At 40.3% G+C, this 26173-nt stretch overlaps 3 protein-coding genes across 3 annotated transcripts in view; 1 reads left to right on the forward strand and 2 right to left on the reverse strand.

Annotated features, from left to right (window-relative positions):
• Window positions 1-938: 938 nt before the first annotated feature.
• On the reverse strand, window positions 939-6018 carry rab12 (RAB12, member RAS oncogene family). Its single transcript, XM_030775844.1, has 6 exons — window positions 5787-6018; window positions 4310-4370; window positions 2443-2581; window positions 2063-2152; window positions 1415-1519; window positions 939-1053 (listed from the first exon to the last, which is right to left on the reverse strand). The coding sequence occupies exons 1-6, from the start codon at window positions 6016-6018 to the stop codon at window positions 946-948; spliced, it is 735 nt and encodes a 244-aa protein (XP_030631704.1). The 3' UTR covers window positions 939-945.
• A 1621-nt stretch (window positions 6019-7639) lies between these two features.
• napgb (N-ethylmaleimide-sensitive factor attachment protein, gamma b) lies at window positions 7640-11656 on the forward strand. Its single transcript, XM_030775831.1, has 12 exons — window positions 7640-7695; window positions 8198-8265; window positions 8713-8797; window positions 9042-9059; window positions 9204-9234; window positions 9315-9424; window positions 9673-9739; window positions 10013-10083; window positions 10393-10471; window positions 10704-10783; window positions 11075-11204; window positions 11519-11656. Exons 1-12 carry the CDS (start codon window positions 7640-7642, stop codon window positions 11654-11656), a joined length of 933 nt encoding a protein of 310 aa, XP_030631691.1.
• Window positions 11657-15247: 3591 nt separating this feature from the next.
• Window positions 15248-26173, reverse strand: part of piezo2b (piezo-type mechanosensitive ion channel component 2b) — a 52772-nt gene continuing 41846 nt past the window's right edge. The window contains exons 35-54 of the mRNA XM_030773724.1: window positions 25934-25999; window positions 25613-25779; window positions 25275-25468; window positions 24038-24211; window positions 23101-23667; window positions 22736-22994; window positions 22064-22246; window positions 21524-21797; window positions 21230-21362; window positions 20886-21033; window positions 20414-20628; window positions 19953-20111; window positions 18642-18789; window positions 17860-18048; window positions 17570-17659; window positions 16975-17141; window positions 16632-16772; window positions 16381-16462; window positions 15833-15987; window positions 15248-15587 (exon numbers count right to left, since the gene is read on the reverse strand). Of these exons, the coding sequence (XP_030629584.1) occupies window positions 15335-15587; window positions 15833-15987; window positions 16381-16462; window positions 16632-16772; window positions 16975-17141; window positions 17570-17659; window positions 17860-18048; window positions 18642-18789; window positions 19953-20111; window positions 20414-20628; window positions 20886-21033; window positions 21230-21362; window positions 21524-21797; window positions 22064-22246; window positions 22736-22994; window positions 23101-23667; window positions 24038-24211; window positions 25275-25468; window positions 25613-25779; window positions 25934-25999 (3764 nt within the window). The 3' untranslated portion in view covers window positions 15248-15334. The remainder of the gene's footprint in view (window positions 15588-15832; window positions 15988-16380; window positions 16463-16631; window positions 16773-16974; window positions 17142-17569; window positions 17660-17859; window positions 18049-18641; window positions 18790-19952; window positions 20112-20413; window positions 20629-20885; window positions 21034-21229; window positions 21363-21523; window positions 21798-22063; window positions 22247-22735; window positions 22995-23100; window positions 23668-24037; window positions 24212-25274; window positions 25469-25612; window positions 25780-25933; window positions 26000-26173) is intronic.

Raw genomic sequence — 26173 nt, forward strand, 5'->3', positions numbered from 1 at the left:
CTAGCTTTCATGCCAATCATTACCTCTGTGAGCACCATTTTAATGTACTGATAAAACAATGACTGAACTTTATCTTAAATTAAAAGTAAAAAAAAAAAAAATCTTACACATACTTGATCTGTTCATGCCTAATTTGTGCTTTGAACGTCATACAGATAGCAGGGTGCCATCAGTACCCTCAGGGACACGGTCTGGACCGAGATTTTCCATTGGACCTACCACATGAGAGTGAGTTACTAAAGCTTGTGCGCTGACTCTTATATTTTACACCAACCGGAAGGCATGAGGGAAGTTGTTCTAAAATCCAGCAAATCTGAAAAGCACGCCTCAATTCCTCAGGACCAACCCTTTCTCCACCTCCTCCTCCTCCTAATAGTCTTCAAGGTAAGACATGATCCACCTACCTATGCAAAAACTGTATCTGCATATGTTTATGTGTGTGTGTGTGTGTGTGCGTGTGCATGTGTGTGTGTGCGTGCTTGCATGTGTGTCTGGTGTGCAGCAGTTAACAGAGGGTATTTCTATCTGGAAGGCTTTAGAATGATAGACCAAATCCTGGCCTCCCAGAAATGAGGTAGTGTGGGGAGAGTCAAATAGGGCTTCAAAGAGAAATGGAGTGGTTCTTTTTTTTTTTTTTGTCTGTTTTTTTTGAGTGTGTCTGATGTCCACAATACGCTCTATAGTTCTAGAGCTAACTAGAGAATGTGCCCTTTTGTGTAGAGCTGCACTGTTACAGAGCCATGGGTTGGTGCTGAGAGATGCAGACTGGGAGTTGGTCATAGAGTCTCAACTCTCTGAGTACAGTGGGACTGAATGAATGCTCCCTCCTTTTTGTCCAGACAAGCTGGAGTCTGCAGCCCCCTGGTGGTGAGAGAGCTTCACTGCAGGTGCAGCACTGAGGGTAGAGTGGGAGATGGCGGGTGGCTGGAGGAGGGTGGAGGCATCTCAGCAGCATCGCATGCGTGGTGGGGGCAGCTCCGGGGGTATCTCGGGCTCCGGCTGCAGAGACAGGATGCTGTTGGAAAGCTCCTTGTTTGGAACTTCAAGAGGCATCTGCAAGGAGCAAGAGATTGAGAGTAAGTAAAAAAAACAAACAAAAAAAAACATGTCCACAACCAAAACTAACTGCTGGTGTCAGTGGTGCTGGTTATAAAAATGAGAGGAACTCTCAAGCCAACTTTGATGTTGTCATGGTGAAGGCAAGCAACTGAGGTTATGTAGTTTCCTAGCAACTAAGAATTATTTTGAAGAAATATAACAGAAAATATATTGCAATGAAATTGTTTAGATGAAAAAGGAAACATCACACGCAAATAAATATTTCAGTATGTATCATTTAAAAAAAAAAAAAAGATAATGTCTTATGCCACAGAGAATAAATAACACAAGAGAGAGAGACCAAGATGGTACTGACCTTGCTCAAAATATCATCCACTAGTTTTAGAAAGATCTCATCCACATTGAAGTTATCCTTGGCACTAGCCTCACAGAAGCGCATCCCTGATATCCGTGAAGCAAACTGACAAAAAAAAAAAATCAAAAAATGGGCATCAGCTTCTATGATACAGCTACTGGGTTAAAGTGCTTCTTGTTTCTTTTCTCAAAGCCCGTATTCAGTGTCCAAAATACCATCCATTGCTGAGTCCACTGGCCAAAAACTCTTCCCACTGAGTTTTAGGAGGTTAAAGACGATATTCAGAGCAACTCAGGAATGGCTTTATGTGTCTGCATCCCATGCCTTTAGTGGAATGTAGGGGATGTCTATGAAAGGCACCGGGGTATAAAAGTCTTTGATAAAGTCAAGTTTCCATGCACTGATAAAAGCTGAAAGTAGATTGTTTCCAAATTAAATCTTTTTCTGTAGTCACTGAGGAAATCTGACACTTAAGTTTCATGATAAAGACAGAAGATTTAAGTATGTAGTTAATGCAGTACAAATGACAATGCTTGGAGGTGATTAGAGGTCAAAGGTCTAGGAATGTAAGGTCTACAACATGGTCATGTGCATGTGTGTGACAGTTGATTATGCATATTTTTGTTGATTATTGTGTTTTTGACTCACCCTCTCAGCCTGCGTTCTCGTTATGACACGATCAGCCTCACAGTCCAGCTTATTCCCAACCAGCAGCAGCTCAGCATCTTCTGAGGCGTACTAGAAGGCAGGCATACAAGGGACCAGACACAACCTCAGAAATCAGACACCACACTGGCACAGACAGGCCTCTTACGGTCACAACTTCTACATTCAACATCCTTCTCTGTTTTCAATAACAAACTCATAACTTCCACTGAGCAGTTCCTCAAGATAATTTTGCAAGAAGAAAGACAGAAGTTGTGTACCACAAGAACGGGACAGAGACAGATACTGGCCATCAAGGGATAGACTGCAAACCTTTACTGATGTGTCATATTGTTGCTGTGATCCTGGACTTTTTATAATACCTTGTCAATCATCTTCATCCATTTGGGCAAGTCGTCGAAGGTTTCCTGCTTAGTGATGTCATAGACCAACACAATGCCTTTGGCCCCACGGTAGTATGCTGAAGTAATACTGTTAAATCTCTCTTGACCTGCTGTGTCCCTATAAACCCAAACAACACTAATGAATAACCGGTATAATACATCAGTTATGATATTAAAATTCATGAAAACAAGCAGTTATTCGAATTAGTCTAATTTGTAGATGTGTTCTTGCTGAGACAGCTTTAATTAACTCAGTTTTATTTTATGTAAAATTATAGAATTTTATAAAAGCAAGAGGAAAATTTGAGAAGAGGACAGAGCAGATTTAGTTTACCATCAACCCCCAAGTAAAGCACAGTGTGTCTGCTTTAAAAAAAAAAAAAAAAAAAAAGAATCACCTAGCAAAGATTCCATTACTCACTGATATCATAACATTTAAATATTTGAACTGTTTCATTATTTCTTCTGCCAGTCCGAAATAATCTTGATCAGCGTTACAAATCAACATAATTGTTAAGAGGAACGAAACTGTACCACTGGTATCGTCTGCATGTTAGTCGCTGACATGTGATTAAAATGTCCAGTCCATCCTCAACAGCATGCATAAAGAACAACTAACGCTTCCGCTTTAACTGTACCTTGGCCACTCTAGTCTGGCCCTTTTTGCCCCAACAGGATATGATGTCACACAGAGGAGTGATGATGCGTCACATGGCAGTAAGCAGTTAGGACGGACAGTGATGGAGCCGAGGACACGGAGCAGCTGGATGTGAGTGGACATGTGACACAGACATGTGACATTCAGAGACAGCCATATGCAGTGAAGGGAGATAGTGAGCTAGACAAGGGCTGGAGATGTATGGAGTGCAGTGGGTTGAATGGTGCTTGGTCAAGCCATGAGCAACAGTGACTTATGAAATGTATAAAGAACAGTGACGGAAATTGACTGATAGGAGGGAATCAGTCTAAGGATGTAACAAGATTCAACTAGACAGATAGAGGGTTTTGATATATTTGTGTTCAGTGAAATACAGGGTATAGAAACAGATGTGCTGTATTAGGTAAGGTTTTTTAATAAATACCTGCTCTTAGAAGTAGTGTAGCAGCAAGTAGAGTAGTGTTTAGAATAGACATGTTAGTGGCATTAGAGTTGGAACAACTTGGTTATGGGAATGTGCTCCAATAAAGTTAGTATGCAGGTCACATGTCATTTCAAGCTAATTCCTCAGCTAACTACAGTCACGCTGCATGTGGATTAACTTATGTTATCTATGGCAGGTTGATCAGCCAGTGGCTCAACCTACAGACACAGAGGTTTCTGACTAGGGTTTCTGGGTTAAGGATTGCTTTATTTGTTCTTCAGTGTTCAAGGTTCAATTACCCTTACCTGTCTTAATTGTAAGAGAAAGTGCACGATTTTCAAAGAAAATGCACAAAATGTTTAGCTCATCCGAACAACCTTATGAGAACAGAAGAAAAATGACCGAAGACTGTATGCGCATTTGAAAGAAAACCACGTATGCCATGCTCGCGTTAGTAAGAAGATACTACTGTGAACAGCCATGCGGTTCAGCGACAGTCACACAGCGACATGAGACATCTACGCAAAGAAACAGATCATCCAGCCAAACTCACTCCCACTGTTTGTTTTTGCTAATGGAATTCCAACACCATCTCTGATTCAGTCTCTGTATAATCTGAAACTGAGACGGGATTGACGGAGACTCTGAATCTGGGATGTGTGTTGGCGTTCCTGACATCACGCAACATTAATCGAGAACACGTGGCTCCTAAGGAACAAGAAGTGGAGGCAGAGATAAGGACAGTGTATTTCCTCTCCACTTACCAGATCTGCAATCTGATCTTCTTCCCTCTCAGCTCAACCGTTTTTATTTTGAAATCAACGCCTTAGAGCGGAGACAGACACATATATAGACAGACAAACACAAACAGGGAAGAAATAGGAAAAATCAGGAAAAGGAAAAGTTCACGTAAGCCTGTCATCCCAGTAAAACATGAAAACAATGTATTCTGATGTAGAAAACCAGAGGCAGCTGTAGTGGGTAGACATGCTAACATGCCATTACACATAATGCCTGATTAACACATGTCAGAACACAAAAAGGTAACACTTCAACATGATATTATATAACAACCCGCTGATAATGTAATAGTGCTTTGTAATTGCATTGTTGGTTGTAGTTGCATCCCCCCCAGTTTTTCAGTGACTTCAGCTAAATGCCTTCAGGCGTGGACTAAAGAAATGTCACTGTGTTCTCACAGTGCAGTCGCCCTTCTCTGTGTCATCTGAAACGGTTTTAAGGTGCAAGGGAGTTGTGCAGCTAGATGAACAGCACACATCTCCCATTTTCATAAAGTGATGGCAGAATATGCGTGCTGAAAGCAACAGTGTTATGAAGGTCATGCTGTCAAAGCCCACATAACCTCCTGTGTTTCTGTTGGTCTGTGTCATGAAAGTGACAGTGCAGAAAAAAGGTGGCTGGCCTTACCATAGCAGCTGTGGCTGCTGGACTATTTTGGGAAAGTTGTCTAGTGAGGAGCTCATTTGATCTGTGGACTTGTCAGTAATGAGTGATATCCATGTCAGACTCAATTTTCATACAAATAACCTAGGTCTTGCATTGGTATGAGGGCTTTGGGAACTTCCCAAAATAATTTTTTGGTTGATTTAGTGTAAAGTTGCTCTTACTCAAAGAAACATACACATATACAACCACGGCACGACAAACAACATGTTCTAAATTCATGCCATGAGTTTAAGCTAGCACAGTGACTATGAAAACAACTTTTCTGACAATCTCTACACAATATTCGTATAAATCACAGCCAATGACAAAAGTTAAACAACAAAAAACTACTTTCTCATCGGAAGGACACAATGTCCGTTGGTGTCTCTGGTACCTGGTAATGTACAAATAAATAAACTCTATACACTTGAGACACGTTGCCGGTTTGTTTTCACAGTCAAAGTCAGACAAGCATCTCCTCAGGGTGAAGCAACACTGGTGACCCATTGACCTTTGTAAGGTTGTTATGCTCTTGCCATGTTGTGACACAGTATATTTTCAGTGATGTGAAATTCTGTTAACTTGCCAGTATGCCTGTGTGGAACGTTACGTCGAGTACAATTTGCAGCTTGCAAAGATCACGTGGTTTTATTTGTTAACTTTAAGGACGTTACATTGCTATGACAATTAACACTAGAACGAAGCTCTAAATACAACTGACAGCTATGTTAGCGAACAGTCTTGCTAGCGTACAAAGGAAGACACTACCAAGCTGGAGTTTTTTTTGTTTCTTACCAACAGTTGATTTGCATGCTTCACAGAACGTGTCGTCGGTAAATCGCTCCATGAGACTAGTCTTTCCTACGCCCCTAGAACCGATAATAATAATTTGAAGCTTAAAGTCTGCCGGCCGAGGTGGAATTTTCCTACGCCGAGACTGGGCTCCCAGAGCAGGGGATCCACTGGCGGAGACCCCCCTGAAGCCGCCTCCACCGGCCCTCCGCTGAATATCATATCTCGAATCCATCAATAATCCCACATCTGTACCATCAAGTCCCCTTTGAAATGTGATGTAAATGACGTGAAAATACTTTCAGTAACTTTGTTGTATCTCTTTTGCCGAGTTTGTGAAAGTTTCTACCCTCCGGAGTTGTTGTCCTGAGCTGGGAATGGAGAACGGTCATTACGTCATATCGTCTTAAGATACTTCCGGTTCTGTAGCATTCCATGGGAAACAGTTCCGTTCCCGGTAGCAGCAGTGATAGACGCTCGCAACCGGAAAGGGCGGAAGATTCGTTATCTGCAAAATATGTGCATATACTTTTAACATTGATAAGCCTATAAAGAATAAATGTAAAGACGTATAAGGATCAAAAGAGCGAAGGATAAATATTAGAATAATTATTCTTCCTGAGTAATGTAGTCGGCTGTACAAATAACGTGTCTGAGAAGAGTTAGAGAGATTTAATTGTTTGGTATACCGGGACATTGGAGCTTGTATTCCTCTTTTTAAGGATGTTTCAGTATTGCTTCTCTCTTCATTGTAAGGGAGGAGTCGGCAGTCCCCTAGAGAGCACAGAGGGCTTTCTTCATGCATGTTCAACATTTTTCCCCCTCTAAATCTAATAATCTCATTTAGTAAGGAAACGCCCAAAGGGAGCATTACTGCGGGAGCAAAAATTTAGGATAATACTCCAACTTCAAAATAATATTTAGACCTTAGATGAAGATTTTAATATATTCTCCAAAGAATGCAAATCTTTATAGATGTTGGTTAACAATGCTCTCAGTTGATTCAGTTGATCAAAATTAGAATAGATTAGACTACATCATCAAAGAATACTTGAAGGTCATATTTTTCTGTATTTAAGACATATTTCACACTAGATTGCTTAAAGAGACAACATGTTTAACACATTGCGTTTATATGAAACAGATGTCTCACAGCAATATACAAAAAATCATCACTGCAAAAGGCAATTAGCTTCTATACGTACGCAAAAGATGTATACATACATACATACATACATACAGGCGTAACAGTGGCTCAGAGCGTTAGAGCTCCACACAAGGTCAAATAGTTGCTAGTTTGGGGTAATACACCAGGGATGATAGAGACGAACCAAAGGAGTTGATCTTAGATTAGAAAATTGCATATTGGAAGAAGGATAAAGAGATGTTTGCTGTGAGACTGAGGTATCTGCACAGGCCTGTTGTTGAACATCCTGACATAAGCTCAACACTAACTTCAAAAGATTTGTTATGCTTAGTCCAAAAAGATGAGTCAAAATCACGGAGAATACACCATAAATTAACATGATGCAATGGCTCATGCTTTACAAAGAAAATCATATTAACACTGTTTCTGCCTTCATCCTCTGATCCTGTACAGAGAGAGAGAGAGAGAGAGAGAGAGAGAGAGAGAGAGAGAGAGAGAGAGAGAGAGAGAGAGAGAGAGAGAGGATGGTGCACTGCAGCACGCCACTTGGGCTCCCGTAGAAAAACACTATGACGTTGTGGTCTTAAGAAAGGGATAATCTACGTAACGGTAGCTACAACCATCGGGTTTCTCCCTATCATTCATTGCCCTCAGGATTTCCTGAAATATTTGTATCATCTGACCAGATTTCCAAGGCTGTCAACACGTAATGGCTGCCCAGAAAATAAACGAGGCGCATGAACACATCGCCAAAGCGGAGAAATGGTAAGGTAACCTAGTGATGCGCTGTCAGGACTTGAATCATCGAGCTAGCTAACCTATCAAAGTCTTTTAACAAACCATTAGCCAGCAAGCATGTTACATTATTTGTTTTGATTTTAAAATCAATCTCTCGTCACACTGTGCAGTTTTAACGCGTCATATACAAAATGCCTTGTGTGTTATGATACTGAAATGTAATATCGTCTATCAATTCAGAGACTGTCAGGTCTAGCAGGGCAGAGCTGGCTGCTGTCATCTGTCCTGTGTTAGCGTTACTGTGTGGAGCTATGATTGCATAATGCTGTTCTACATGAGCCTATGTTGGAGGCTACCATGATAACCTCAAATGTGGTGCTGATGTTAGTCGTGTAAAACCTCATTAGTAGAAACTATTTGAAGTGACATAGATTGCCCCTTTGCAAAGAGTGTGTTTTGGCTTAGTGTGAAGTTGTGACTCAATCAATAACTAAAATATAATAGAAGCATGTCGCACATTTTTCTGCAGTTTAAAGACAAGCATGACTAAGTGGAAACCTGACTATGATGGTGCTGCATCAGAAATGGCAAAAGCTGGTAAGAACTTTGTACCAATTTCTAAACAATAGCAAGTGTGGTCTGGGTGCCACAGTAAATAAGCACAAAACATATCTCTATTTGGCATCAGTGACTTAAAGGAATATTCGTACAGCCAAGGACAGCCAAGGAGACAAGAGGCTTTCTGCTTTCTATGTATTTTAGTGATGAGTAGACATGCACTGTGCCTTAAGGGTAGCTCATTTATACTTCAGAAAATTCTACTGGGAGCTGTAAAAGCTCACATTGCCTTATGATATAACAAATATCTCTTTGGCTATTTGGCTCATTTGCCTGTTTTCAGCCATAGCTCTGACTTTCAAAATGCCTTAAAGGTAATGCTTCAGAGTGTGTGTTCTCAGAAACTTCTGTGAAAATTAAATTCTAGTTGTAAGAGGTTATCTTAGAATGAGATAAAATTGCTTTCTCATTTTCTTATTTCCACAGCTGTTGCTTTTAAAAATGCCAAGCAGTTTGAGCAAGCAAAAGATGCTTACCTGAAGGAAGCAGAATACCACACAGAGAACAAAGCGTATCCTTTCCCAAAATAGACCATACGATAATTAGATATGTAAATGTCATAGTGATATCAGCATGGTGAGAAAAGATGTAGAGTAGAATCTAATGGGTATTACATCTTTTCTGTCTAATGAATGTCACCGTGAATTAAATTTCATTTTGTCATTTTTATTCTTTGGCGTGTGTTTTGTGAGGATGCCCATTAACTAAATTTGGTCAGAGCATCGTTTTACATTTGACTTAACTTGAGCTCACAGACTCTTTCATGCGGCAAAGTAAGTAAATAAACCTGTTATCTGTGAATTTCAATGAGATATCATTTTTTTTTGATGATCATACTTTCTCATGACATCTCTACATTTTATATTGCATACCACATACATCTTTTACAAATTGTGATTTTTTTTCTTTTCGTCCAGGGCGATAGAACAAGCGGGTATGATGTTGAAGGTGAGTCTTCCTAATGAAACCACATGTTGAATGTATGTTGGCTTTGTGGAGTGTGAGGAAAACTTATATCGTTTGCGTAGGATATGAAACGTATGCCAGAGGCTGTCCAGCTGATTGAGAAAGCGAGTGTGATGTACGTGGAGAATGGAACATCGGGCACCGCCGGCATGGCTCTGGACAGGGCGGGAAAGTAAGTATGGGCGCCAGTGGCAGATTATTGATGGAATGGGGCTCTCTCAGTTGGAAAAAAAAACATGCAGAGAGTGTTTAGATCACAGACAGTCATATCTGATATTTAAAATGATTGGGCTTCTAGGGGAGAAACAGTAATGTTTGTAAAGTTGGTCATTTTGTGAAGTCTGATTTGTGCATTAATTGAATTTTTCAGATAAGAATATCCTTTTGACCCTGGCCTATTATTTGTGTTTTCTCATATAGACTTATAGAACCTATGGATCTAGAAAAAGCTGTTGACTTGTATCAGAAAGCTGCATCAGTGTTTGAGGTGAGAATCATTTTCATTTAGAAAGAAGCATAAGCTGTTTTCCTCCAGTTATATTTTCTTCCTTTTGTCTTAAAGTAGCAAAGACTAAACAAAGTTTAAAGAGTAGCATTTGAATCTAAAATGTCATAACTTAAGGTAGCATAGCTAATAGAACTAATAATTAACACAAAATGATACCTTACCAGTGTTTCTGCAACGGTATTAGTAAGCCACCCCCCCCCCCTCTCTCTCTGTCTGTGTCTGTCTGTTTGTCTGTCTGCTGTGGATGTGCAGAATGAGGACCGTTTGAGGCAGGCGGCTGAGCTGCTAGGTAAAGCCTCTCGACTCTTCGTCAGACTGCGCAGGTGATCACCAGCACAAGTTTTAACAGAAGGCCTCTGTCTCTGACTGAAATTCACCATTCATCAGAACTGATACCAAATCCCTCTTTTTTACAAGGCCTCTAGCCTACTGTCGAAGTTGGATATATATATATATATTTTTCTTCTACAGAAAGGCTAAATGCAGGGTAGAGATGTGTATTACTGTTCCAAGAAGTTCCGCTGTTTTGATGCTTTACCCGCTCAGAGAAGCCCGCTCAATAAGAACCTGAGATATGATGTCATGCTGATGTCATACTACACCCTTTTACACATGCACCCTTTAATCCCCAGGCTGGATGAAGCAGCTGTGTCCTTACAGAAAGAAAAGAACATGTACAAGGAAATAGAAAACTACCCCACTTGTTTCAAGGTATTTCAACCACTGATTTGTTGTGCATGTGTTTCACCGAAAACAAAACACGGTGAACAAACGCATAATAACTAATAGTGAGAATGGCTTGACTTTTTTTTTTTTTTTTTAATCAAAAGCAGCGTGTTTGCTGTAAACGAATGATGGAAATTCTGTGTATATATTCACATCATTCAGCAGCAGTAGTTTTAGCTCTTGTAGTTAAAAATGTTTTCTCTCCTGTGGTCTGTAGAAAACCATTGCCCAAGTGCTGGTCCACCTTCACAGAGGTGACTTTGTTGCTGCAGATAAGTGTGTCAGAGAGAGTTACAGGTATGAATAGATCTAAATGACATGGACTGATGTGCTATTATAAATATATTAGCCATATATCTTTTATATCCTTATAATGCTATGTAATATGGAGCTGAGAATTACAGTTTCATTCATTTAACTTGTGAGTGACACAAGGTGAGTGGCACCACTTTAATCTCCTCAGGCGTTCAATTTAATATAAGGACACTTGTTTCTGCTTCTCTTGAAGTAATAGAACTGTTGGGGCGGTGTCATATTAGTTCATCAATCATGTTCACTAATGTTGTGTTTTACTCTTTCTCTTTGTAGTCTTCCAGGTTTCAGTGGCAGTGAGGACTGTGTTGCTATGGAGACATTACTACAGGGTTATGATGAACAGGATGAAGAACAAGTGTACCGAGTGTGTAACTCCCCACTTCTCAAGTACATGGACAATGATGTGAGTGTAAATAGTCGGCTCTTGTATAGAGCTGGCCAATGTGTATGTGTGTGTATATATATATATATATATATATATATAAAAAATCTAATGCAAATTTTCTCAGACCTGTCTTTCGGTAACATCTTTGCTATGCACTTTCATTCTGTGCATTGAGCTTGTGATTTGTGCACTCTCCAAATTAGAGTTTAAACAGAACAGAGGGATAACACATAAAGAGGTTTCTGAGCAGTGGTTTAGGATGGGCCATCCTTGAGTAGTGCGCATACTCTCTTATAGGTGTAGTTTTGTCTTTATTCCTTCTGTTTTTACAGTATGCCAAGCTGGCCATCTCCCTGAAGGTACCAGGAGGAGGTGGGAAAAAGAAGAAGTCCCCTGCAGCTCCACAAGGGGGTGCTGGAGCACCACCTCCAGCTGAGGAAGATGATGACTACGAGGGTGGGCTGTGTTAGCCTGCTTAGCGCACAGCTCCCCTGTGTGTATGTGTGGGTGGGTGTCCCTCCTAATGTGACTTTTCCTTTGAATAAAGTGGATCCATTCCAGGTCAAAGGGCATTCTGATACTGATATTTCCAAGCTTCCGGGGGGTTGATGTGTCGTAGCCCTAACCTTTCATGCAACACAAATCAGATGCTCACAACAGTAAGCAGACAACGTGGACAGTAGAATCCACTGGTGTTAGATCTTTAAAACCAGGACCAATTAAAAGAAAAAGAGATGAACCCTCAATTAGTTCCACCAGATTTGTCAACAGTGAATTTTCTGTGTCAGTGTTTTGTCAATGTGGTATATAAAATTGTCAGTTTTATGTACATCAATTTTTGTTCAATATGATACAGCACAGATGTAGTCTTGTGTAAAATACTGTTGTTTTAAATTGTCATGTCTTCTGAAAGAGTGATGAGTATTATATCAAAACAGTAATTTATGCAGTTGTATTTATTTGTCTAAAATACAGCAGTTGTATTTATTTGTACAGCAATTTATCAAGTGTTATTATAAATGTGATTTTCAGAGAATCATATTTGGAGCAAGGTGCTCTGTACAGCATCCAGATACACAATAAAATTATTTCTGGATAATTCACATCCGTAATTAGGAGCAGAAAAGCAGAATTCAGTAGGGGATGCTTTGTTAGCAGTGGACTTCAAAACCATGTAGCTGCACAGCTATCAATGCTGTAGCAAGTAAACTCATATTTGTATTGCTAGCCAATGAATCAAGAGGTTCAACTATAAAATGAAAGCTTTTCACGTCTAAAGGTTAGTGCCAAACCTTTGTGTGACCTCTGTAATATACTATGAGAACAGTGTGTAATTCCTTACAGCAGTATTCTTATGGGATTCAAAAATAAACTCAGTGACAGTATCGTGTACTCTGAAATTGGGTTTGGACTAGTTTACACAGGATTCACGTCTGGCACCACGAGGTTGTTAGGCTATGGCATTAGTTACTATGAGCTGTTTTGTTGCATTTTATGTATTGTTATGATAATCATAAATATCCCTTTAGTGTATGCACAGCAATAAAAAAAACCCAGCTGTTGCACAATAACAGTTTAGTTGTTGTCATCATTGTGTTATTCATATATTCATAAGCGGAGTTTGACATTTGCGCTTCAAACATTTTTAACTGTCGTCACAACGTGCTATGTCACGTGACGAGTGATCAAAGATGAATTTATCACAGAATCAAACGTAACAGAATTCAGATTTATTTCTTAGAATCATTTTATTTTATTGCATTACTTAAAATATTTGTATATGTATATTAGGGTTGTGCACCTCTCCCTTTAGACGTAGATACATGGGCTACGATACGATTCAGGGAGGATGCAATATGGAAGTATTCGATGCGATGCAATCTGAGTTCTTAGAGGGGGGCGGTCAATGTCCCCTCTGCACCCCCCGCAAACTCCGACTGTGCATATATTTCAAACATCGTTAGCGTATAACATAACGATAAAAGGTCGTTCGTTGTAATAATTAAGAGGCGTGCATTTATTTGAAATGTACTGTTATTTAAAATGTAGTCATATTTAATACAATCACAAATGTCACTTTTATTACTGTAACAATATCTAATGGTAATCATACTGAGCAAAGTTGCATCACAGATGTGGAACTTCTAGGATAATTCATTTATTTTTGATGAGATGCCAATGTATCGTTGTAATGGAGGAATGCGATTTTCCGACTTTGGTTGATCATTAATGAATGCTGTGCTATGGCTGAAGATGTTGGACGCATAGATTCAGACATTACTCCTGTCTTTACTGGGTGAAGAGAATGTGTACTCCAAGACAGTTGTGTCTTCCACTGAAGACATAAAACGGAAGAAAAAAGATACACTTTTTACATAATATATTGGTAGAGTGTACAGGGTGAAAATGTGGTTGCAACCAGGTGGGAATGCATAAAGGACACGGAGTATTTCTCAATACTGATCACACTAAAAAGAATAAAGCCAATAGAACTAGAATTCAGAATCACACATAACCTGCTTGTCTGGTTAAAGCATAAGATTGAAACTAATTATTCTCTATGCTACAACAAGAAAGTAATGTCAAGTGAGTCAAACTGAACGTATATTTAAGAGTGACAACCAAACAACATTTATTTATCCTTCTCATGTGTGCTTTATTTCAAGGTCATTAAATCTTTACAGCACCACTTATTCCTTTCTGATGTACAGATACACAGTCAGCTTGATAATTTTTCCATATCCCTCATTATGTACATGTCATGAAAATGTCATATCAATTATGAATTATTCTCTCATGCTACAATGTCTTTAAATAATGCATAGCTGGAACATATGGGTATCCACTCTTTAAAACAATGTCAAAGATTTCCATGGTTGCTTTTCGAAGTTTTCTTTATCTTTTCCTTTTTATATATTATGTGAAATTTGGGCATGGAAGTTATTAATCTAACTGCCTTCTAAAAATGCAAAGAGAAAAAATGTGAAACTGTACTAGATGTACCAGCCTACAGACTTCTATGACTAAAATGGTATATTTGTGATACCCTGATTCAATGATTAAAAGCCCTTTCTTTTTAAGCCAGAGATTTCTGTTGACAATATTAAACAATGTTATGTGCACTGCAGGCCAGAAGTCCTTGCTGCCCAAGCATAAACATAACTACCGTACCTTCTAGCTTCCCAAAAGCGTATGAATTCACAACTTTCTTCTCGAGTATAATCATGTTACCACAGATGTTAACCGTCAGCTGAACGTCTATGTTCATGTTGCTTGTTGAGATGTTTCTGGTCCCTTTTGATTACGACTCAAGCTTCTTGGTTACCAATAATGTTCGCTCTGGGGTTTTTCAAAAAGAAATTTCACTCTTATGATACCATAATGGACAGTCATTCCTTTTTGTATTTTTACACACATTCTCTTCAAGGTGAAATAATATGTGTGTATTCCTGAGAACTCCGCAAAGAGGAAATGTATCGTCATGTATACAAATGAAATAAGGCAAGTTTTGATTGTCGATTCTTGTTGAAGGCCTTTTCCAAAGACTCCTGCCAAACCCAATGTTATTTTTTTCTTCCACGGTATTAAGACAGAAAAAAGAAAAAAAAAAATCTTCTAAAAAGTAACATTGACAGTCCTGGTTATTCTTTGATTTTTTTATGTACTTAAATACAATTGGACTGCAACTTGTCAATCAACAAGGAGCCATGAGGTACGGTCCAATAATTCATGCAATGTCATCTGCAACCGCCAGACACAGACATGCACAATAAGGAGTCAGCATGTTCATTGTACACTGGGAGGAAGCCCTTCAATCCACTAGCCAGCAGCTAGAGTGCAGACATCTCTCTAAACAGCCACCATAAAGGTAGGTTCAGCTGCATGGTAGAGTGTGTGTGTGTGTGTGTATGTGTATGTGCGTGTGTGTGTGTGTGTGTGTGTGTGTGCGCGTGTGTGCACGCACGCAAGGTCAAAAAATAAGGTAAACCAACGAAGATGCCAACACATAGTAGTTCATACACCTAGCTTTCACACTCTCGTTCACAGGAAGAACATTGCGGTCCAAGCGCTTGCTTTTCTATGCCTGTTTCACATTGTTGCGACCGTGAAAAAAGTACTCCGTGTCTGTGCCAGAGACATGTCTCTCTTCACTGATTTTTCTCCCTTGTCCATTTAATCATTGTTTCTGGTGAGCGGTAGAGGAAAATAAGCTTGGCGTACAAGTCTTCCTCGAGATCAAGTTCTCCCGTCTCTCTCACCAAGAAGATGTCTGTACACAGCTTGAGAATACGGTCCACATTGGGAAGTTCCTCAAACATGATTTTGTGGGATATGCCGCTGAAAAATTCTCGCACAAACTTCCCAATCACCAGCACCACCGAAGCATACAGACCCATTATGCTGTGAGAGTACATGAGTTAAATTTATCATCAGCATGGATGCATGCTTGACCATGATGAACAAGACAGTGATACATTTATAAACTGCCAGAGAATGAAATGATAGATCAGAACTAGCGATACTTTGGGAACATCATTGCTCTTCATACGCGCATTTTTTTAATGAAGTAAACATCTTAAGGTAGTATATTAAATCTTTAAATATTGAATTAAATCTTTGTATTGTGCTATAAGAACGATACTCACCCGTATCCTGCTAAGAATCCCAGACTGGGAGGACTCACTCGATCACTAAATACATAGAATTCCAGACCTGAGGTCTTATTCTCCTTCACCATCCACCACTCCTGAACACTACCGTTGGTCTTTTTGTTCTCCAGACACAGGGTGAGGTTAAAGTACTTCCCCTTTGTTTTTACTGTATGTGTTCACGAATGTGTGTGTGTGTGTGTGTGTGAGTGAGAGAGAGAGAGAGAGAGAGAGAGAGAGAGAAATCAGTTTTGGTACATCAAGATGGCATATTACAGTTATGTGTTTATGTGCTCAGGTTTGGTCTGGCACTCAGAGAACACATCTAATTTGGACAGGCTGTCTGACTCACTGGGAAAACACATAACAGATCAACAGGATTCTTAAATATAGAGAATAGAGGAAATACACAACAGTTTGAAATAATTAACGATTTGATCCAAAGTATGAAGAGAGAGATGGAACTGACTACACACAGATACAATTTTGTTAATTGTAAATATAAGGTTTTGGAGAACACAAAATAGTAGTGCTCAAATGGGGACTTCACCATAAAACTGGTCGATGGGTTTGGCATTGGAGTCACTGGGTGCACGGATGTATTTAGGGAAAATATCTTCAATGACACTGCAACAAATTAAACGGGTTAAGGATTATGTCTTTCAGGTCTCCATGCATAGGCTAAAAATGTAAATGACTAATATGAATACATTAACATTTTTTGCTTTTCAAGTGCTATGGTACAGGGCAGTTATACATAGGCATAAAAGATATGAAATAGTAACACTGGACTCACACATTTTTTTTACATTCCTCTTTGTTGTCCATATTTCCAGTATAGTTAAGCAGGGTAATCAGTTTAGCCCTGGTCTCATTATGCAGTTCTAATGAGTACTTCTCTGATGCAGTCTCAGCTTTGGCTCCTAAAGTGAGATTTCTGATGGAATAATGAGAAGAAAATGAATAAGCACCAGCAATAACAGCAGTGGGAGCATTAAAATAAATAAATAAATAAATAAAAGATATATAATACTCATGATAAATAACCCAAAGCCTGAATGTCCACAGTATCTGAGTCTTGATAAAATAACCTTTAATAGATGTGTGAAGACCAGCTCACTTTGCCAATCAACTCATACCTCTGTATTGACCAACTCATGGTGAGAGTAATGTTATGGCTTTCCAGCGTCTTCACTAGAGTATTTCTGCTGGGTGGGCTGATGGTCCACAGAGAGTTGGAGTTCTTGTCCATCTTTGCTTTAGTCACATCCTCATGTGTGTAGGACTCCATGAATTGCACAGCATCCTACAGGACATAAAAAAAAGATGCTCCCTATGTAAGCTGCAACTGTCAGTTATACTGATGATCTTGTCTGTATTACACCGTGTGCGGTGTACTTACTGCAAAATGCAGTGTGACTTATTATTGCGCAAAACGCAGTATGACCTATTAATGCACATTCTGTACACTCTCTGATTTAAGTAAAATCCTAGCAAAGTGCTTTATAAAAATTCATATCTATACAATCGTGAATAATTATCTTCTATCTTGCATTGTTTTGTTTTGTCATTATGAATAACGTGGACAAGCTGTAGAGAGCTGTATGTCCATCAGTGTGAACATTTTAATGATGTGAACAAGAGTCAGTGTCATGGTCTGGGTAATCTCATGTGGGTCTAGAATATATGAGACATACTGTACATATGCTCATTCTTACAATGTATGATATACACACTTACTGGGTGCTCCTTCATGAGACCATTAAACTCTTTTGGGCTCAAATCATCAAGATGGTCCTGCTGGGCACTCATTATGAAAATTGGCTAAAAATTTGAGCAGAGCCAAATAAAATGGAGAAGAGAAGAGAAGAGAAGAGAAGAAAATTGTATAAAAACTTGTATAATTTGTAAATAACCACAGATCATTCTGCAAAATGACAGACACATTTCAAAATTCAGCTATATCGTTATACAACTGCGCATTTACCTAATCTACTTTTAACAAAGCACATCTATTTCAGTACCTCGAAACCTCCAAGCGTGATACGGATGGACACGTCCAGCGGTTTGTTGACCACCCCAGCCACTGATTTGACGAGAGACATGAAGAGCAGAGGGAACCAGACGATGCAGATGAGGAGAACCACGATCATGCCACCCATTCCGTATTTCACCACCTTCTTTTTCTTCTGCCCTCGCGGCTGTGGAAAACGCTGGACAAAAAATAACCAAACGAAAAGGGTTAGGAGGACAAACTGCACCTACATAAATAATTAAATACGCAATAAAATCCCTCATCCTCATTACAACACCATAAATGTCCTCAGAACACCATGATTATTCAGGGTAGATCTAAACCCTCAATTGGATATTAATTCTTAAAATTTCTGAAAAAACGGTGCAAAGACACATATGACTGAAAAGGTCCTTTAGCAAAGCTCTACACAAACTGTCTACTCTAAATTCCCTCTCCCCGCAGTTTTTGTCATCTCCCTCTTAAGCTCTTTCCTTCTTAACCATTTTTTCCCTCCCCATCTCATCTTATATATCTTTCCTTTGCTCTCTCAAGAATCTGCCTCTCTCTGTTTCTTCTTTTTGGCTGAGTACACAACCCCTTCTGTTTTCTCTGTCAGTTTCATGCTCTCTCACTTTCTACATCTTTTCCCATCTCTCTCTCTCTTTATCAAGCTCCTCCTGTGTCTCTGTATCTACCTTCTCTTTGTCTTTATATTCTCTTTTATCCACTTCCAAAACTCACCTTTTCAGACTCTTTTTATATTCTCTGTTCTCCACTTCCAAAACTCACCTTTTCAGACTCTCTCCAGCATTTGAGCACAAAAATCTGAGCGTATATGTCCTCCACACAGATCCAGCTTGACAAACTTAGAGACGTGTCAGTCCACACCCAGTCCATCACAGCACGTAACTCAGTCAGGAATGGCACCAGCCGGAATCTTTGGCACGAAATAAAATGACACAGGTCAACGCAGGTTAAAGTTTAATTACATATTTCTCCAACTAGAGTGCAAGTTCAATATCAGTATCCTGGCAAAACGTATTTTATTCATTAGTTTGTTTTAGGTTGATAGGGTTTTGGGCATAGATTGCATGACCCCTATTGCGGAGATGTGACACCATTCCTCCACAGGAAATTCAACCATTTGGTTAGAAAATGCGGCAGAATTGGAAGTGTTAAACTACGCCGTGTTCTGGTGAGAGGCTGCCACACGATTTATATCATTTTCATGCTAATCAAACTATTCAATGACCACACATGCCTCATGGATGAAGGCACTGTCATTCTGTAACAGATTATTCCCATCAAAGCAGAAATGCCTTGCCACAGGTAGAAGGTAGAACGTGTACTCAAAATTGCTTTGTATTTACTGCCACTCTCCTTGTCTTCTAAGGGACTGACTAGTCTTTAACCATACACACTCTCATTTGTTTATTAAAGAAGACACTAGGATGACTCAACAGACCATACAACTTTCACAAATCAATTATAGCGCCTCCTCAGAATTTCTTGAAGGGATCACATTAGTCACTGTTCTTTCTGAAACATTAGCATCATCATCATCACACCTCCTATGAAGTCAATGAAATGTCTTAATCTGGTTTCAGAGCTCCTTTAAAGTCAATGAAATGGCTTAATCTGGCTTCAGAGCTCCTTTAAAGTCAATGAAATGGCTTAATCTGGCTTCAGAGCTCCTTTAAAGTCAATGACATGGCTTAATCTAGACAAACTAACCTAACAGCGGGCTCCTGGAGCGGCATGGCATTTTTACATATGAACCTAATCTCAGCAGTATTTTAAACATAAACTCCAGAAAAACACCGGTGTGGAAGCACCTCATTTTAATATACCGTATGTACATCATTTACTCAGGTATCTCCTTTATTTTGTACCTTGTATGTTTGGTGGATCCAAAACATGATTTCCTCCCTGAAGCTGATGGCAAAGGGCAGTCTTATCGAAAAAACAGATTCTTTGAGGATTCTCACCTCCATCTAGGTTTTGGCAAAGTACCGGTGGTATCAACATAGCCCTAACTTCTATCGGTACAACTGAAACCACAAGACCAATGTACAGTCATTCAAAAGAATTTAAACTCACCCCTGGAAGAGGAACAGGTTGACGTAATTGTAGCTCTTAGTGAGGAAATTGCCCAAAACTCTAGTGGGATAGCCACAGCGGATCTGATAGGCTGACAAACCAAAGTAAACACACTTGACAAAGTACCAGACTTGTGCCACCTTGTTCTGACTGAAACGCCTGGATGAGAAAAAAAAAAGAGAAAGTTCAAGAAATTGTTGTAAAACACAGCAGAACATAATTTTGATCATTTCTCTGAACAGTCCAAAATAGATATGTAGAGGACTACTCCATATTTGAGAAAAGTTGCAAGTTGAGAAAGAGACTGTTGAGAGATAGTGTCCCCTTTCAGAATACAATTATTTACTTTTGTTTAATTTTCTTAATTGTTATAATAATAATACAGTGAGGTCTCTTTCACCCATAGTATAGAGAACGAAATAACATAACCACCACAGTTGACCACTGTTTTGAATCAGTACCTCTCTGTGACGACTGGCAAAATGAAGAACATCCAGAAATGAATCCCGAAAACCAAGATGACCTGAAAAATCACTTTTCCCATCACAGTTTTACGGAGGTACAAAGCCCGGTCCACCACCATGGTACTGAACTGTATCAAAACCATGACTAAAAAAGCTCCAGGAACCTGGTCTTCTGACAATGAAGAGGTGATGTCTGCCCCTCCCTGATGTTTCTGCGGTTCAGAAATCACATATATGTACATTTTGTTAATGAAATAACTAAATAATTAAGCTTTACAGACTATATGAGATTCAGTGCATGAATTTCAATCATTTTCACATATTCAAACTTAATAACTCTAAACTCCATAAACAAATTTAAAATTTATTAAGTTTTATTCCACACACATTTCCAGCACATCTGACGAGACAAGCAAAGGATTTACTGTAATTCATACAATGTTTCATATGAAAGTAGGTTCAACTGTACCCCAAATGCCCAGAAACCAAAGACAATGATGATGAAGTCAACTGTGTCAGCCAGGAACATGAGAACATAGACATCAGTGACTGCACTGTATTCTGGGTGGATCAGATTGTAGAAAAACTGACGGATGGGAAGGTAAATCTCCATAGCTCTGAAAAAATAAGCAAAGTATGAGTCCTCAGCATAAATGTATTTTCAAATAAATTCTTTTAAATGGTTGTGAGCTTCCTTTTTTATACACATGCACACATGCACGCATGCACGCACGCAGTCACGCACACACACACACACACAAACAAACTCACATACACTCACACACACATACGCACACACATAAATACACTTACTTCTTAAAAATGAAAACCTTGGCTTTGATCAGCTGTTCCCATAACTTTTCCATGATCATCTCTTTACGGCTCTTCGGCTGGACCTCTGGCTCGCTCCCATCTCGGCGAATGCTGTTCCTTGTGCTTGTGCTGGCTGTAAAAAACAAAACAAACCCCAGAACATTTACCCATTTAAGGCACAGACCCAGCAAAACGTCACAAAAAAGTACGTCGTTAGACGACGGGCTCACACAATGACCGGATTTATTCGTTTTTACATTAGTCGGAAAGAGAACGTGGGCCCCTGAGCCTTACCTCTTTTGGAGCGAACAGATGACCTACGGGAGAGATGCGAGCCACCGCTGGAGCTCTTTCGTCGCTGGTAAGTGCGCTGCTCGGGAAAGCGCACCTGAGCGGAGTCAGTGGAGGTTCCAAAGAAGATGGATTTGAGAGAGTAGGGGGAGCTTTTTTTATCCTCGTCCGGTGGAATTGCCACGGCCATTTTCTCCTCGTCCACGGTGTCGTCTCGATGAAGAGAGGCGTCCCTGGACTTTTCTTTAGGGTCATCTTCATCCCACAACCCATGACACTGGGTGCAAGAGAGTGATTTTACAGAATCAACGTATAGCTATCGTGTTTGTTAATAAGTCTGTAACTGTGGGTAGGAGATATTTCCTTTTGGTTAACGAGTTAAGAAAATATCTGAATATAAAACATTTTTGTCCATAGCGCTTATTAGCTCTCACACATAAAATACAGTCTAACATGTATGTGTAGATTACACTGAGAGTATCAGTCACAATTTTACAATGTATGCCATGACACAAGCATTAATGAAATGAGAACAGTAGGCACCTTAAGAATTGACCTGTGAAAGAACAAGGCCAGAAGTTGGACCAGGTCGTAGTGAACATAACCTTCTTTCTTCTCAACACCTAAAATGTTTGGAGGGTAGTAGGGCTTGTTCTTGTAAAGATTCAAGTTTTGGTTAAAAGGAAAAAAGCCAAACTGGAAGAAGTACTTGATGACGATAGTGACCTGAAAGAGAATAAACATATAATTAAGCATACTTTCACAATAGATGTGACCTAATGCACTGTCTCTATAAGTATGCTTATTTCTGAGTGATATATGCTGCTTTATACTTATTAATGATATCTTTGAATGTAGATTTAGTTGTGCTTGTCCAACGGACAGTACGTGAAATTATTTTGAAGACACCTACGCACCATAAAAAAAGAGAATTATTGTTTTGAACATCTGAATAAGTACGGAGGAATCTATGACGTACAGTGAATGCCTGTGCGTAGGCTCTACCTGTCAATGCACAACATTAGAAAAAGTGCACTTATGCAGACCACATCGGTTCAAAGTGGTACATTTTTTATAAACCACATCAGTCAGCTGTGTTTTTAAAATGTCCAGTGTCAAACTTAGGTGGACTAAAGCAGTTGATAACTCCCTCTGTGTGGGGCATGCTTATCAAAGTATTTGAAAGTGTAAATTGTAGGCTATAAAAAAGACTACCTCAGTGTAGACTATAGCGGTCATCCAAAAGCGTTTACTAGGTCGTGGCACAGACAGCATGGCCCAGAGGAAGATGAGCACGGGCAGCACCAGGGTAATCACGGAGGCCGAGATCATGTGGTTGATGATGATGACCAGGTAACAGACCATCTCTGAGTGGGCCACCAACATGTTGTAGAGCGCATAGCATAGCTGGAGCAACTGCGGCTGAGACTTATAAAACTTCTCCGAGCTCTCCAGCTCTTCGTCGTAAAACATCCTGAAGGGAGGGACGGAAAAAAAGAGGAAAGAGACATAAATGCGCGGAACGACAAACCGGGGCTCGCTGAAAGCATTCGCGTTTTATTCACGTCCGTGTTTCTCACTTGTTGAGAAGCAGCTCGCTGGCCGTCAGCTCGTTAGCCAGCGAAGGCAGGAGCGAGTCGTCCAGGTCCGATCGGCTGTCGGGCGTCATGACCATCAGCCTCTTTTCGTCTTCGTCGCTCCCGTCCGTGCTGACGGACAGCCGGTCGAAGCTGACCGCCTTGCTGTAGCTGGGCGGCACCTCCGCGTCCGAGGTGTTCGGGGCGTCCGTGTCCGGGGTGAACAGCTGTCCCCCGTCCTCTCCGGCGTGCGCGCACTCGGGGCCCGATGACCCTCCCTCGTCTCTGAGGCCTTTTAGACCGCTGTCCTCTTCATCCGCCCCACAAAGTTCTCCCTCCGTCTGCTCCATGCTCTCCCACGGACCATCCTGCGTGTCATCGCCCTCATCGGTTTGTTCTTCCGTTCCCAAAGAAGGGCCCTCCGTCTCATCTGCCCCTTTGAGCTTCTCAAATCTGCGTTTATGGGCTGCGCTCTCCCCCTCTCCTCCCTGGTCCTGCTCGTCCTCCACCTCCTCTATGGTGTCATTGGTGCCCTGCCTCGAGTACAGGGTGATGCACTGCGTGGCCTCACTGAAGGCAAAAAAACACAACACAATCAAGCCGTCATTTAAGTCATTCAGTAAAAAAAAAAAAAAATGAAACAATTACAGTGCACAGAGCATCGCGGTCCATTATCACTAAACAACACAGATGCATTAGTAAGACAACAAAACAAATTTCAAGATGAAATGATAGAACAACACACTAAAACAGAAAGTCACGAACAATGTGACAAGGCTTCAGCTAGCAGAGAAAAACCTGATGTCTTCATACACGGTTCAAAAAGACGACCCATTTTATCTAATGATGCGGATAAATGCCTCCTGATTAAAAGAGTTTGTAGATGAAGGGGACAAAAAGAAGAAGATATGAAAGGGGTGCTGTGTTTTGAGTTAAACACCTGGATATGGCACTGCTTCCGCTGTCTGCAGATGAGTTGGACATGTCCAAACCATACATTTTACGTAGCTTAGGCCGGGCACGCTCACTGGTTTTAGGAATGTTCTCTGACATTCCGTCCAGGTCGTCCAGAGTGGACTGCCGGGAAAAGAGCATTGTGGCGTCTGTGTAGGCGCTAGCAGAGGAAGAGATGAACAGATGTTTGAATGAAATGAGATGAGACAGATGGAACATGTGGCAATAGGAAACAATGTTAAAAACAATAACTTAAATTCTACACGAAACAGAAATATGGTGTATGTTGAAGCACCACATCATGGGAACACAACCTACAATCGAAAATGCATGAGTACTGTTTTCCTGGAGCACGGGGATATTATTTCTAGTGGCAGAAATTTATTTTCAAGCGGTAATCAGTTCCAAAATGCTCTGTATTTGGAAAATTATGATGTCACAGGTATCTGAATGTCACGTTCTGTCTGTAAAACGCTGTGATACTCTCATGCCACTGTCTCCACCTCCCTCTGATTTGGCATGTCAGCATTCAGTTTCACTGGCTTACCAATCACCAATTCATCTAGCCCAATGACTAAATAGCTCATCTGATCCTTAGTGTTTATGGATTCATTCAGACACTGGTAGTTATACTTTGTGTATTCTCTCAGTTCTTTGTGAAGTCTCTCAATTCTTTCACTCACTAAACATTGTCTGTTCAGACTGATCATGGCCTGTGCTTGTGTTTGGACCTCGACCATTTTACTTGTTTCTGATTCCGGCACCACACCTATATCTGTGTACCACATCTGGCATGTTCCTGTGATCTGATTTTGAGGAAGGTCTGAAATGAAAGTTTCCTAAGCACATGCATACTGTTTCTCAGAGAGATTGTGACAGAGGCCATGGATACCTGAATGCATTGCCTGTAAAATACCATGATGTCACACCGTGCTGTTCACACCGTGCTGTTCTGCATGATGAGCTGTCTTTGTGGAGGACAATAATGCCTTACATGCCCGACTATTCTTTCTGTAGATTATTGTGATGTCATAAGCGTCTAGCATATGGCGTTTACATTTATGTAGCCACAAACAGCAGACCACTACATTCTACTGAGTAATTTACCACCACATTTCGAAGCATTTGCATCTTAGGAAAAAGTTTGATATAAATGAGAAAGAGCAGGATGGTATTAATACAAACGGTTCTTGAAATGACGTCATAAGGTATATCACTCATACCTCGATATGCTATCTCTAGACGCCATGGAATCCTGACTCTCCATCCGGTAGCCTCCTCGGCGGCGGCGGAACCTGTGTGACCCTGATATGGAGTCCTCCTCGCTGATCCGGTCCAGTCCGGACTCTCGTGACAGGTTCATGCGCATCTGTTTCTCATAGTACACGCGGATGCTCTCCCGCGAGGGAACGTTACCCTAGGTCAGAAGCATTCGGTCACAAAAAAACAAAATGACGCGCGTCTCCCTAGGTTCCACGCGCAGTAAAAGAGCATAACTTAACGGGCGCGCGATACATTTTTTTTTCTATTTTGTCAATAAATGATCTCTTATCGCCCATACCTTCTTGACCTCTCGGGTGAGCATGCAGCGCTCTATGCGCAGCACAGTGGAAATGTCGATATACTCTCTGCACACTGAGTTCATCCATGCAGTCAGACTATCCAGAGTGGTCAGAAACAGAGCCCAGGTGAATTTGATGATATTGAAGATCCTCTTAATGATGTTATCTATTCAAAATGGAAAAGAACCCACAGAATGTATTGTAATTAAGAAGCTGTAATTTTGCTGTAATGCTCTTAGTTAATGGCACTAATAATATAATAAGTTTTGTACTACTGACATGTAATGCGTTTCTTTTTTTTTTTTTCCTTTTAAACAAACCTGGCGCCTCCTTCTTTTCCTCCTCTCCACTCTGTTCATCCTCACCCACCTCTATTGCCACATGACCTAAACAAACACAAACAGTCATGAAAAAAGAAATCCCACACAAAATACCTCATACTACTGAAAAAGTGCGAAACCCATGGTACAAATTCAATCCATTATACAGACAGCTGTCATGCAACTTCCTGCCAAGAATTCTGACAAACAACTCCGTCACACTGTCACATTTAAATTAAT

Source organism: Chanos chanos, chromosome 5, assembly GCF_902362185.1.
Source record: "Chanos chanos chromosome 5, fChaCha1.1, whole genome shotgun sequence".
NCBI classification, from domain to species: Eukaryota; Metazoa; Chordata; class Actinopteri; order Gonorynchiformes; family Chanidae; genus Chanos; species Chanos chanos.